The sequence below is a fragment of the Triturus cristatus genome, chromosome 8 (genome assembly GCF_964204655.1).
Source record: "Triturus cristatus chromosome 8, aTriCri1.1, whole genome shotgun sequence".
Classification (NCBI taxonomy): domain Eukaryota; kingdom Metazoa; phylum Chordata; class Amphibia; order Caudata; family Salamandridae; genus Triturus; species Triturus cristatus.
Window position 1 is genome coordinate 252,777,573 of NC_140591.1, and position 13,480 is coordinate 252,791,052.

At 44.2% G+C, this 13,480-nt stretch overlaps 1 protein-coding gene across 1 annotated transcript in view; it reads left to right on the forward strand.

Moving 5' to 3' along the window:
- Positions 1-13,480, forward strand: part of DYNC2H1 (dynein cytoplasmic 2 heavy chain 1) — a 1,714,832-nt gene that overhangs the window by 881,264 nt on the left and 820,088 nt on the right. Inside the window, exon 53 of the mRNA XM_085621461.1 lies at positions 1,845-1,923. Within this exon, the coding sequence (XP_085477587.1) occupies positions 1,845-1,923 (79 nt within the window). The remainder of the gene's footprint in view (positions 1-1,844; positions 1,924-13,480) is intronic.

Here is a 13,480-nt window from a genome sequence, read left to right on the forward strand (position 1 = left end):
AATGCGAAGAGGCGTAAGGCGATGGGAAAACCTCTTCAAGTTAGCCAGGAAGGAGAAACATCTGGGAATCAATCCTCCCGAAGTGATAAGTTCTCTGTCAGACGATTCATTTTGGGCATATTTCTAATGCGACACCAGGTAGCTATCCCTTGGTCACCTTCTCCTCACGAGTCAAAAGACTAGGTGTAGTTGGCAATTGGCCTTTGTGTATTCCTCTCAGACAGCCACACAATAGAGGATCTGGATGTTGCCAGGATGATCCATTCAAGGCAGGATGGAGCAGTGCACAGGCCTACTTGCACTTCTATGGCACTGCCTCAGCCAACGCACAAAGAACTTCACAATATCCTATTGTGACTGCAGACAGACTGGGACCAGGACATGGAGGCAGGAAATTCCAACCACCTCTGTGTGGGGGAAATCCATAGGAGATTCACTCATTTCAAAGCTTGCACCAGGTACAAAAACAGGACTCTCAGACCCACTCTTAAGTACACTCCTGCACCTGTGGATACTACAGAAGAAGGACTGCCTTGATGCCAGAGGACTGCCCTGATGCTTGAGGCCTGCCCTGCTATCTGAGAAGGAAGCCTGGACCTGCTCCCTTCATTCCAGGCTACCTGAGTAATTCCAAGGGCTAGTTAGCTGGCCTCCTGTTCTGAGCTACAGAGACTCAACAAGCTCCAGAAGCCTCCCTGCAACAGCCCAGCTAACTTGCTACACTGAACTAGGCTTAACCTGCAGTTGGACCTGTCTGAACCCTCCTGGCCTTGCTGGAGTGTTTTCCTGATCTACAAGAGGTTCCTTCCAGGTCCTCTACCAAGGTGTGGCATCAGTTGAGCTCCTTCTCATAAAAAAGGAGACATCCTGAAGTTTTGGGCGCTTCATGACCGCGAACGGGTAGTTCACGCCAAGATCTTGCCCCCTGTGGCAACTCTTTGCGCTACATTGACCGCCCGTGGAAAATGCCAGCGCGAGATTCGCACTTTGCGCTACATTATCGACATCCCACGATAACCTCCAAATTGAAGCTCCAGTAGCGACTGTCCGGAACGCCTAATAGGGTCTTCGCGTTACAGTGAAAACCGTCCGCGACACCTGGCCTGCTCTTTGCACTACAGCATTGACCATCCACGACTCAGTTCCTGCTCCTTGTGGTCTCCTCCACAGCTAAATGGATTCTTGGCACTGGACTTTAGAAGGTACCTTTTTCAGCTGTACTAACCTGGTCCCTGTATTTATCATGTGCTCAAACTGTGGTTGTCCTGAACCTGTGACTTCACCCAGTCTTGCACAACCAGATAAACACGAGTGCTGCTTTGGGCTTTTATGGGGCTATTCATACCTTAAATCTGTGAAATTGCATATCTCTGGTTCTACTGATTAGACTCTTGTTGTTGTGCTGTCAAATAATTTAATACAATTTACTCTATTTTTTTTAAACTAGTGTTTGATTTTTCTTACGTTGTGTTTTCACTTTATTGCTGTTCGCCTGCATCCATATATATGGATGGCGGTGTCATGCAGACACCGCCACCATATTGAGCACCTTTTCCGCCCGGTCGACTAGTCGACCGGCGGAAAACCGGCGGACAGTCTTTCCGTCCGCCGGGGTCCCCCCTTCCATGCTAATATTGCGGGGGGAAATGGGTGGCGGGCGGGGAAGGATGTAGGGCGATCCACCCTACATCCTAATGGACCCCCTAATGTCCATTAATGAACAAATAAAATTATAGAAAATCTTTTTCACTTGCGCCTATTAAATGTTTGAAAAGTTAGATGATTTAAGCATTTGGTTGTAGTATGTTTTTACTGATAAAAACTCTTTTATCTTGCATGCCTAGATTCCTGGAATGTTATTTACAGACCTGCATAGCCAGGGCACTATGAAGAGTGACAAAGAACAGAAGAAAAGATCAGCTGGTAACCTTTGTTACTTTATTTTTAAATATAATTATCATTATTGAGACATAAGCATCCTTGAGGTATATTTCTCCACTGTAATTCAAATGTAACTATCCTTCCTGTTCATGTTATGTAAATGTGTGTTTATTTATGGTCAGTTAATGTTTTTCCTTGATTTAGTATCAACAGTAGTAACAACAAATCAGCAATAATCAAAAAAATATATAAAAACCTGAAGCAATTAAGACTAAATAGTCATTGTTTAAATAAGTAGATTAATTTTTTTTTTTTTTTTTTTAGCACTTAAGATAGACTAAACCGCTTCTTGGCATTATCGAACAATACGCTACAGAAACTCTGATTTAAGTGTGCAGAGCCAATATCTTTGATACTTTAAATCTTGGGGGATATCTTTTAAAATTAAGACTCCTGGAAATGTGCCACCTTTGGGATTTATTTGTACTCCCAATATACATATTAATTTTTGCAAAGATTTGAGTGACCTGGAGAGGTTTGGAGAGTATAATCAGGCGCAGTACCAGTTCAATCACTTGTTGACTGTTTACCCGCATTTGACCCTGTACAGTGCTCTGCTGCCTTTTGCCTAGTTTTGCCATATACAAATAAACTATACATATAAATTGGAGCTTTTAGCTGAAGGGGCATTATTAAGAAAGGATCTTGAAGACCAAGTGGTACACACTTTGAAAAAAATTAGAGCATATCATGTCATGTGAGATTAGATCAAAGGCTGGAGTCTCCTTCTCTATCTCATTTCTGATAGAGACTTCTAATTGCAAATTTCTCACCTTGTGACTTTTCCCACGTGCCAGAATGGATCGAGAACCCTTTAAAGCAATTCATTCTTTCTTCGAAAGATAGCGCCCTGTGGCTCCGGCCGGGTTAGTTAGTTAGGACATTTTTTTAAAACATTTTATTGCCATTTTTAAACAGTAGACCAGGCATTGCTCTGTGATCTGCTACTATTACATGAAACATTTAATCATGTACGTAGGCGTAATTTAGTAATTCTAAGAAACTGACTCAGAACCTTTAAGACTTGTGTTGTTGCAGAGTATATAGGCTCTGTTGGTTCTGGTTGTGACGTCAGAGCCACTATGATTGACTCCTACATGCGGTGACATCAGTTCCTTTCTTTCCATGCCTTCTAAAGCAGATCCGGAGCTAGCAGTTCTGTCGCTAACATACTTTTTCCCCACAAGAAAAACTTACAATTGTACTCAGTGTGCAGATGTAGCCCTTAAACTGACAGGTTTTAAGTTGTGCTGTGACTGCTACTAGCAGGTGTCATTGACGGACCCGTACAGCATCTGCCTCTTGTGTCTTGGCACTTCACCCAACATGAAACTGTGCTCGTGCTTTGCAGAAATGAACCAGAAAGTGTTCAGAGGCCAAAAAGCCCAGCACATTATCACCAAACTCCAAAAGAAGTAGCAGAAGCAGTCTCGATTGTGATCGAAGTTAAAGGCTCGATCGTGCACTGGCTGCTGAAGTTGTTCTTGAGACTGATCCACATAGAGGTCCAGGAGTTCAGGTAAGTCACATAAATCTAAGAGTCTAAGAATGGCTGTCCCGTGTCCCGCCACTCGCACCTTTCAGGATTATGCAATGCCTTGGAGCCGTGGAGCATCTTCTCATAATGGACTCCAACAGTGATTCTACTCCCAACTTCCCGTCGTGTGGACTGCTACAGCATGGGAAGTCTGCCAGCAAAGAGAGGCTGCAGGGAGAATTTGTAATACCCCACAGGATCCCGCTGGAGCACTTTCGGGCCTTTCAGGATCTTAGGTGGCAGCCTGTCGTAGGCCCGTCTATGGATTTTTTTCTAGATGACGACGATGCACTGGCCCCTCTCCAAGCTGGAGTCAAACCCATCATTGAGTACAGCACCGCTAGTTCCCGCATTGTCACAACATCTGACGTCGCTTGCGATGCCTAGATTGGCACCACTGGTCCGAGCCTCAACGCCGTTGCCAACATCCAACTCAGATCTGATAATTTTTTCAGATTCAAAGGCTCAGCCCATCCCTGAAAAACATCTGTCTGAACAATGCTATGAAGATGATGACAATGGGCATAATATTAATGAGAACCTTCAGGATGCCAGTGGGCTGGATACCACCTCCCCTGATATTGTACTCAATTCTCTAAACCTGATTGCCACTGAGGAATCTGCATCTTTTGCCACTGTCATCGGCCTGTCAGTGGTAGTGCTTAATTTGACACCGTCCATGGAGAAAGTTAAAACCAATCTCTTAACTGAAGTCTTCAACCCAGCAGTCACAACCCAGGAACCTCTGCTGCCTTTCAGTGAGGCTCTTATACATACCGGTGGGCACTGGGGCAAAGCCAGGATCTTGCCTGCCAGTTAATTGACAGGCAGAAAGGTTGCATAGACCTGCGTCTAGGAACATTCTACGGTGGAGAGCCTGGTGGTTCTGGCATCATCCAGTAACCTCAACCCAAGCTCCTTTCCTACCACCCCACCTGACAAGGAATCTAAGAGGATGGAGAACATCATGAAATGTGTTTTCTCCAGTGCCAACCTGGCCTTATGATCATTCACTACCTGCTGCATCCTCGGATGGTATATGCACACCCTATGGGACAGAGTGGTGGAAACTTTGCCATTTGATCCATAGGATGTCAGGCATACACTCCAGCAGCTAGCCCTCAATGGGCAAGATGGGCCGAAATATATAGTTAATTTTAGCTGAGATACAACCAGTGCTTAATGTGTGCCAGTGGTTTCCAGTGCTGAGCACCGGCACTTATTTCACAGGGCCAGTGCTATGGAATATTTCTCCTGTGGGAGCTGGACCTGATAATTATTACATGTACATTTAGATGGTTTGAGTACATGTACCAGAAGGCTTTTCATGGTACGGTGGCCATCTTGGAAATTCGCCTATATAAAGCAGTGAATAGTAAGCATCTGCACTTGCTATTCTGTTTCTTTGTTGATGAGTAGGTGTTGTCCTTCCTGTATGGGATGTGTTACCCTGCTTGCCATTTGTCCTGGATCCTTTTTGCTATGTGCGCAGCGTGTTGGAATCAAGCTGCTGCACGTTAATTGGTAGAGCCTGTTATGGCTTCACTAGTGCTAGTGTCTCGGACCTGCATGCCATTTTTCCCAGACCGGGACCCCCGAAGCCACTTTCGAGTGCATTCGGCACTCCCTGTGAGAATAAAGATGCTCAAGTCAACTAAGTATACTGACTGATAGAGTGTCTGGCACATATAATATGTCTTTGGGATTTGAGTTTGTGCTTGCTAGAACGCTTTCCAGAAACTTGTGGTCATTGGGCATAATGTGGATTTTGCCTGTCACCCTTGCTCTAATCTCTGGCCTCATGAATTAAGGTCAAAGTGTCAACGTGTATGCGTGCTTCACAAAAACCTCACTTGTCTTTGATGTACAAGCCTATAATGTTGTTCCATCAATAATTATCTAGGCCATAATATAGGGTGCATATCACTAGAGCCAATGGTGGCAGTGGGTGTAACCGGCCCCAGTGGATGGTGGCCTCTTAAAGATTTTGAGCACCAACACTTATTATTTTGCAAATTAAGCACTGGATACAACTGACTCCTTGGGTAGGCCAGTAGGGACCACGTGGTGCTTAGGCACAATAACAACTTTAATTTGTCCTTGGTGATGCAAGATGTTCGGTAGGAGGTCGAGTCACCTTTTTCTTGCCAGGATAGAGGAGCGATCACATGGGACCAGTGGGTTCTCCCGATCGTGGAGCACAGATAATCCCTACCGTTTCTGTCTTATCCCTAGGACATGGCACTCCTACTGCAACACCTCCCAGACAAGATCCTCCGTGGAGAAGTTAAAGCTCTCTTGTCCAAGGGAGGAATAGAGTAAGTGCTGGCACCAGGGATCTTGACTGTGTTACTTCTGTTACTGAAAAAGGACATAGGCCTTTATCTTATCCTAGATCTCTGCTCTCTAAACTTCTTCTTCTGGAAGAACAAGTCCAGTATACTCACCCTGGCCTAAGTACTGTCTACCCTGGATCCAGACTGGCAGATTACACTCGATTTTCAGAATGCATATTGTTGCATCCACATCCTGCAGTCCCACAGGCATTACCTGCGGTTCCAGGTTGACCAAGTGCACTTTCAGTTCTCCATGCTCCCCTTTGGCCTGACCAGTACACCTTAGGTGTTCACGGAGGTGATTATGATAGTTGCAGCCCGTCTGTGGAGGTTGGGCCTACCAGTTTCCCCACACCTCGTGATTGACTATTGAAGGCGGGCTCGTCTCAGACAGCTGTCGGCCACCTTGTTAATGCCACTGGGTTTCTACATCAATGTGCCAAATTCACACTTGACTCCTTCACAGTGACCCCCCTTCATCGGAGCTGTCCTCCGCCTCAACGAGCCCAGGACATTTTCAACTTTGACCTGTGTCTCAGTAAGAGCAGCTCTGAGGATTCTAGCCCTCTTGGCCTCCTGAATCCTGCTTTTGTACCTTCTCAGGTGACACATGCGGGATCTGCAAAGGCAACCTTTCAGACTACATCCATATGTCGGAGGAGACTGCAAAAGATCTGCAGTGGTGGCTTCTTGACTGCAGTTGGATTGGTGGTAAACCCTCTCTCCCTACCCCACCCAGAGTTAACACTTGTGATGGATTCATGGTTGCTAGGTTGGGGTGTCATCTGGGAGAGGTAGAGGTCAGAGGACTCTGGTCTCATGTGAAAGCTCATCTCCACTTCAGTTTGTGGGAGTTAGGAGCAATACGCTTGGCACTGCCTCCCAACCATATAGGGGGAACAGGCGGAGATTCTCATGGACAACGCTAACGCCATGTGGTACTGCAACAATTAAGGTGAAGTGGGATCGTGGGTCCTGTGCTTAGAGGCTCTGCGCATACAGAAGTGGCTTAATGCTCAGGACAACTCCTTGATCACCCAACAGCTGGCAGGATCTTTAAATGCCAGGGAGGGCATACTCGACCACCGGTGCCTCTTGGATCACATGAATAACAGTTGCACTCAGAGGTACAGGGCGTCTTCTAGCAATTGGGAGAAACATGGCTTGATCTATTGTCCACCACAGAGAACATGCAGTGTACAATATTTTTAGGCTATCTGGCTTTAGGTTTAAACCTATAATAACTGATAAAACTCCACCGAAAGGGAAATAGCCATCACCGGTGTAATCTTATAAACACTGAAAAAACACCTTCATGATCACAAACTAAGGGCCATTCATTGAAAGGAAAAGATGAGTGAAAGAGTAATTTGAATTTCTTCCTGAAGGGGCCAATACAATGTAACTTTGTTATACAAGGCAGCAGGAAGAAAGACTAGGCTAACATTATTCTGCTTGAGTTTTGTTGTTTAGGGATGTCATTAAAATATTGTCTCTTCTTCCTTCTGCTTTTTTCAGTTTTGTGGTCTTTGGTCTGAAGAGGCAGTGTTTAGAAGCATGTTTTAGGTCTTATTTAGTTATTTTATAAACTGTAGAGAATCAGGAAATATAAAAATCATATTTGATATTTTGGCTACATTTGATTTTACTGATAGTTAAAATGGCTGGTTTCATAAGAATCTTTCCCAATATGTACCATCACATTTACCCACAGACAGAGAATAGGGGAAAATCCTTTGATACATCAGCCACCTTTTCTAGTGAGTTAGTATTGATTGCCAAACACCCTAGGCTTTAAACATTCAATGCAAGGTGTAGTGACAGGTATATGTAAAAAGAACGTTGTCACCAAGTGTCTGAGATCATGGTGAAAACATGACAGCAGACGTTGGTAAACATGGAATGCAGCGCCACTTGAAATGCTGCTGAAAAAAGTTCCTACCAAGTTCAATTAAGATTGGAGTGATATTATTTGTATTTGCAGCAAAGCAGATACAAATATCAAAACGTTGTTTGATGACCTGTCAAAGTCGATACCTGAGCTGAAGTGCTTCCCTGTAAGAGATCCTTGCCACTTGCTAGATGGTATGCTGAAAGCATATTTACAATCCTCAGAGTTACGGAAGAATGCCATTGACTTTGTAGTCCATTCTGGTGCACTGTTTCGTTATGCCCAGGAAGTAAAATGCAAATATTTCTCATTTTGTGCTTTGTGTGGCATCAAAGAAAGAGTCTGTGAATGCCATATTATCCATATTATCCATGTGGCAACCATTTACAGAATTTCTGCTTGGTAATGATGCCAAAGGCAAGAAATGTGATGATCTTTGGTCGCATAGTGATAGTATTGTGAAAAGTACAGTCTACTGCATGCTTAGGTTTTTACAGGAAAACATGAGCTTTGGTCACATATTGATTATGATGTGAAAAAAGTACACTCTACTGCATGCTTAGGTTTTTACAGGAAAACATGACTGCTGCAGTGGACATAATCAGGATACTAGAGTCTGAAAACACCCTTGTCTACCAAGTGTTCAGCGTAATTGGTGTAGAAGTCAAACATCTCCTTGAGAGTAGGCTGGGTGACACTTTTAGTGCTCCATGTTAGAATTCTTTCCACTTGGTAAGCAAAGAAATGTTGAGGAGCAATGCCGGAAATTTTTGTTTACAGTCTATGGGAAATGGCTTGCAATGATGCAGAGAAATGTCCCTTCACCAACCATGGCATTCAAAGTTAATGAAGCCTCACTGAGGTACTCTTCATAAGTTTTAGATCCCTTCTTTTTTTCTCCAGACTTTGAAACGTGCTGCTTCACTTTGGACTGCTTCAATAACTGAGGGCATACGTGCCCAATTCAACGCATATGTTGCAGAACATGTCCTTGAGAATCACAGTCTTCAGGTACACCCTTATTGGCATGGAAGCTATGTCATTGGCCAGAGTTAGCAAATTGTGTACTGGCTGTTTTGGCATTGCCCATCTCAAGTGCCAATGTTGAGAGGGCCTTTTCACAGATAAATGTTTACATAGGGAGGAAAGAGTGAGCGCGCATGACCAAAGACTCACTAAAGAAGTATTGTATGGTGTACTTGGACCTCATATACCCTGTACACACGCTATCTATACACTTCAACTGTCAGTGTAGAAAGCAAGAAATGATTAAAAGCAAAACATTTCATAAGCACAGGAAAAACACTGTTTCTGTTGTTTTTAATGGCGGCGCAAAAATGTGTAACCACTGATAACCACTGTTTTTTAAGGTACTGAAAAAACCCCACCAGAATATACAAAAAATAGAAACTGAAAACAGGAAAGCCTAAATATTTTGCATATTAGAGTTCCGAAGGCAGTGTTCCCTGGAAGACAACTTCAGTCTGCATTGGAGATCGGGACTTCAGTATGCTTTACCCCCATACTCCTGCCCAGAGTGCTGAAACAGATAAGAAAAGATCGGGCCCAAGTCATCCTAGTGCCTCAGGACTGTGTGAGCAGTATGTTACTCAGAACCTCTGGCCATGAGCATTTGTCCTCCAATTTAATTGCCCCTTTGGGAGAACCTTCTGCCACAGCTTCACAGTTGAGTCCTGCACAATATACACCTCCATGCATGGAGAAAGACTGGCAACAGTTGATGGCTTTTGATCTTCCTTCCAAAGTGTTTGGTGACATTTTGGCAGCAAAACTCTCCTCAACTAAGTCTGTATGTTCAAAGCACTGGGAGAAGTTTATTGCCTGGCGTTCCGTTCCCTCCATCACTTTCAACCCTTAGAAACAAACTTGTCAGATATCCTGTTTTGTCTATCTGATAGAGACATCTGGCCGCAGATTCCTTAACTTTTGAATTCTCCCCAGGCGCCAGTCTTGATCTGGAAACCTTTCAGCAGTACCTCTGTGCGCCAGGGGATGGCGTCATATAGCTTCACGATGACGTCGACTCAGATCATGACATCAGTGGAGCCATATAGTCTCCTCTGGTGCGCGGATGTCAGTTTCTTCTTTTCCGCACTGTAACGTGGATCCGGAGAAGCGGTTCCTCGGGTCGATTTTTTTACCTGCTTCAACACTTTTTGTTGGTGAAACAGTGTGCCTTTGTCTAATGTCTACAGGTTTCAAACCTTGTGGGTCTTGTAGCCGACATATGTTGGTGACGGACCCGCATACAATTTGTATGTGGTGTTTAGGTGAACACCACAACGCCGACGATTGTGGCTCCTGCCATAAATTAAAGCCAAATTTGTTAAAGGAGCGGCGTTTGAAGTTGATGGCAGTTTGTGTGTTGCGATCCTCGGAGGCTTCCCAGCCTCGGTCATCATCGTCTCGGGAAGAGCATTTGTTGATCGATCTAGGAGCTGAAGCCGTTCTGGAGGGCATTGTTCTCCGGGGAAGTAAAAAGTTAAGCGGGCGAATTTGCGGCATTCTCGGACTTCACCGCGTGGAGACTCCGTCTCCCATGGCTCCTCCAGTTCTACGGTCGAGGAGGCCGTATACGACTCCGCAACGCGTCTCCCCGTGTTTCCAGGAGCCGGGGCGTCGATGACTTAGATGGGGAACTATAATTCCTTGCACCTCATCTTTGGTACCCCATCTCCCTCTGAATGCCTTTAGGCCCTAAGGAGGTGAGTTGGGCGCCATTGGAGGGTTTGCCCTCGGTGATGGTTGAGCTGTTGGAGTCGAGGGGTCAGCGCCGGTTGACCTAGGCGGGCGCCGCTTTGGCGCAGATCCATAGTCGTTTGGGATCTCGACATACAACGCCGGACTTCGCTCGGCCGACTCCAATACTGTCAAAGATCCTTTCTTCCTCCGTGTAGGCGTCATGCAACGTTGGATGCGGAGTCGACTGTGCAGGTTTTGATTCTTTCTCAGGAAGTTTGTGGAAAGACAGCCTGTATCGATTGAGGCAGGGCCCTTTTAGCCCAATTCTGACAATGTGCCTCAGATGGAGGAGAGCTGGTTGTCTGCTCTGGGAAAGGCTAGTGGCCTGGATTCATCACCAGCTTCAGGGTTGCGTTCTCCCCCTGGCTTGGTACGGAGGCAAGTTCTTCCTTTGCAGACATGCTAAGAAAAGTGGCTACAGTTTTAAACTTGTCACTTCCTACAGTTTAAAGGTCCTCAGACCCTTTGATTGAGGTCCTTTTTCAGGGACAGACCGGGGAAGAACATGTTCTTCCATTTTGGGAGGCCCTTTTTGATATTTTATTAGGTACCTGGGCCAAGCCTCAGTGGACCGAGATATTGCACGTAGACACCTGCCTGCACCTGGGGACCCAGTTTGTGTTCATAGACACCCTTCCACCTTTAGCTAGGTGACTCAGGTTGTGAGTTCTTCATGAGATGTAGATTCTGTTCTCAAAACTCCAGTGGGTAAGGAGTCTAGTAGTCGTGATGCATGTGGTAAACACATCTTTGCTTTGTCAAGCTCAGCCTTAGGATCCATAAATACATCTTATGTGCTGGGGCGATATTCCCATGTTTTATTGGATTCGCTACAGAATGTGTTGCCATCTCTTCTGGATAACCTCCGCTCGGATATTAGTGATTTGATTAAAGACTGTCAGCAGGCTGCTAGACTTACCATAAGGTGTGGAATGGACACTACGGACTCTGTGGGTCGCGCTATGGCATAGGCAGTGGCATTAAAGCGTTAGGCTTGCTTGGCACCTTCAGGTTTCTCGGAGGCTTCCAGTCGACTTTGGTCAACATGCCATTCGATGGTGCCCATCTTATTAGGAGTCAAGCTGATGCAGTGTTAAGACGCTTCTGTGAAAGACAGAGGTCTTCAGAGTTTTAGTTTTTCATTGTTTGTTACTGGGTAGCTTGTCTTTATACTGGAGATGCAGTCTATTTCCTTATAAGAGAGTAAGCTTTGTTAGGGTATTTTACATGTTGTTGTTGGTTTGACCACTTGGTATCCTGCGAGAGCAGCTGTTTTATTCTCAGTACCATCTTTTCCCTTTTTTAAGGCTGGTATTGGTTTAGAAGACCGAGGGAGGTTTCCCTTTGTCCCTTGGCCTCTGAGGATGAGCGTTGTGCTCAAGAGGTTATTGTCAAGAGACGTGTCTTCTTGTATGGAAGAGTTTCTGACGCAAGCTTCTTTGAAGCAGTTCCGTATGCCAAAATGTGCATGGTTTCAACCTTTTGTTGTCTCTCATAGGGACATGTTGGTATGCCAGTGGTAAGTCTGGTAGGGACGTTCTGGTCTTTACTAGTTAGAGTAGTCAGCGTAGTATGTCCTCACTTCTCGTGTGTTGTGCATATTTATTAGGGCACTGATGGATTCAGGACCTACTTTTTGTATTTATTTGAATACATGTTCTTTTGGTTCATACTACATTAAAGTCCTCTTGGACTATGTGTTTTATGGTGCATGTTGTTTTCTTCTTCTGAGCGGACTGCATATCTACATTTTTACTATATGTGTTTCACTTTTTGGAAAATTGTGCGAGTAAACTTAGGGTTTATGGTGTATTATTTGGAAGACAAGAGTTAGTTGCCTTCTCCTCTGGGGAGGGGATAGGTAATTAATTTGTTCATTCCTAGAACATAATGAGGTGAACTCTGTATCTTAGGCTGTGTGATATATAGTGTTGGAAACAATCTGATGGAGACTTATAGTTGCAGATTCCTTACCTGTTTTCGTTCTTACATTTCATGGTAGGAGTTTTTAGGCTTAATAGGAAGCTCTTCTTTTTATTCTCCCATAATGCTTTTTGCATCTGTCTGGAGGAAATATATTACCTGTCTTTTTGGGTATGTATCTATTTTTTCTGTGTTTTACAAATCCTTGGGAAATCATGGCTGTTACTTCTTGAGGTGGACTTGTGATAAAATTTTGTTTTGCATCACAAGTGTGCTTGCTAACAAGGATTCATTTCATATATTATTTCCTTTTTATGTTTTGTTTTTGCCTTATTTAATGTTTAGATACTGCACTAATAGGTGTGTTTCCTTTTCTTCTTTTTCTTGCCTTGGTATTTTCAGCGTGCCCACGGCTCGGAGTCATGTTCAGACTTTCGGGCCATAACACTGAAGGCCAAGCAGGTGCAGGCTTTGTAGATACCTGCGGTCCTGCAGTAAATGTGGGCCAGTGATGCACTTTGTGTTGTCAGACCACTCGAAGTCTATTGTAACACAATTTTATATATATTATGCAAATGTCCAGGTGATACACCTTTGTGGCAAAAAGTTTTACAACTAGCATAATTGATGAATATCAATTTTAAATTCAAACCTATTAGTGTCATTTTAGTCTCTTTACAGTGCATTATGTAACCTTCGAGTGGTCATTTTGTTCAAACAAAATTCTCTATACCATGGAGGTATTATTGTTCATCTTTCTTTTGGTGATCATTCATCTTGGTATAATGGAATGAGTTCTGAGAGTCCTTCATTTGGATTTTATCAGGTCTGTTCTTTCTCTGATGTTTCTTTATTGTTGCGAAGAATGCGGATTGGATGATTTTTGTCTTGCACTGGGCCCTATTAGTCAATGAGTCTCTTTCCCCATGCGGGATAGAGGATAATGTCTTTTAACTGACAGGTGGTTCTTTAGTTTTTTTTCCCCTTTTCCTTCAAGAGCCGATTCTCTCAGGCCTGTATGTTTAGTTTTTATTTATATGTCCTGTGACAGTGATCATGGATTATATTAAGAGCCATGCTCTTGTTCTG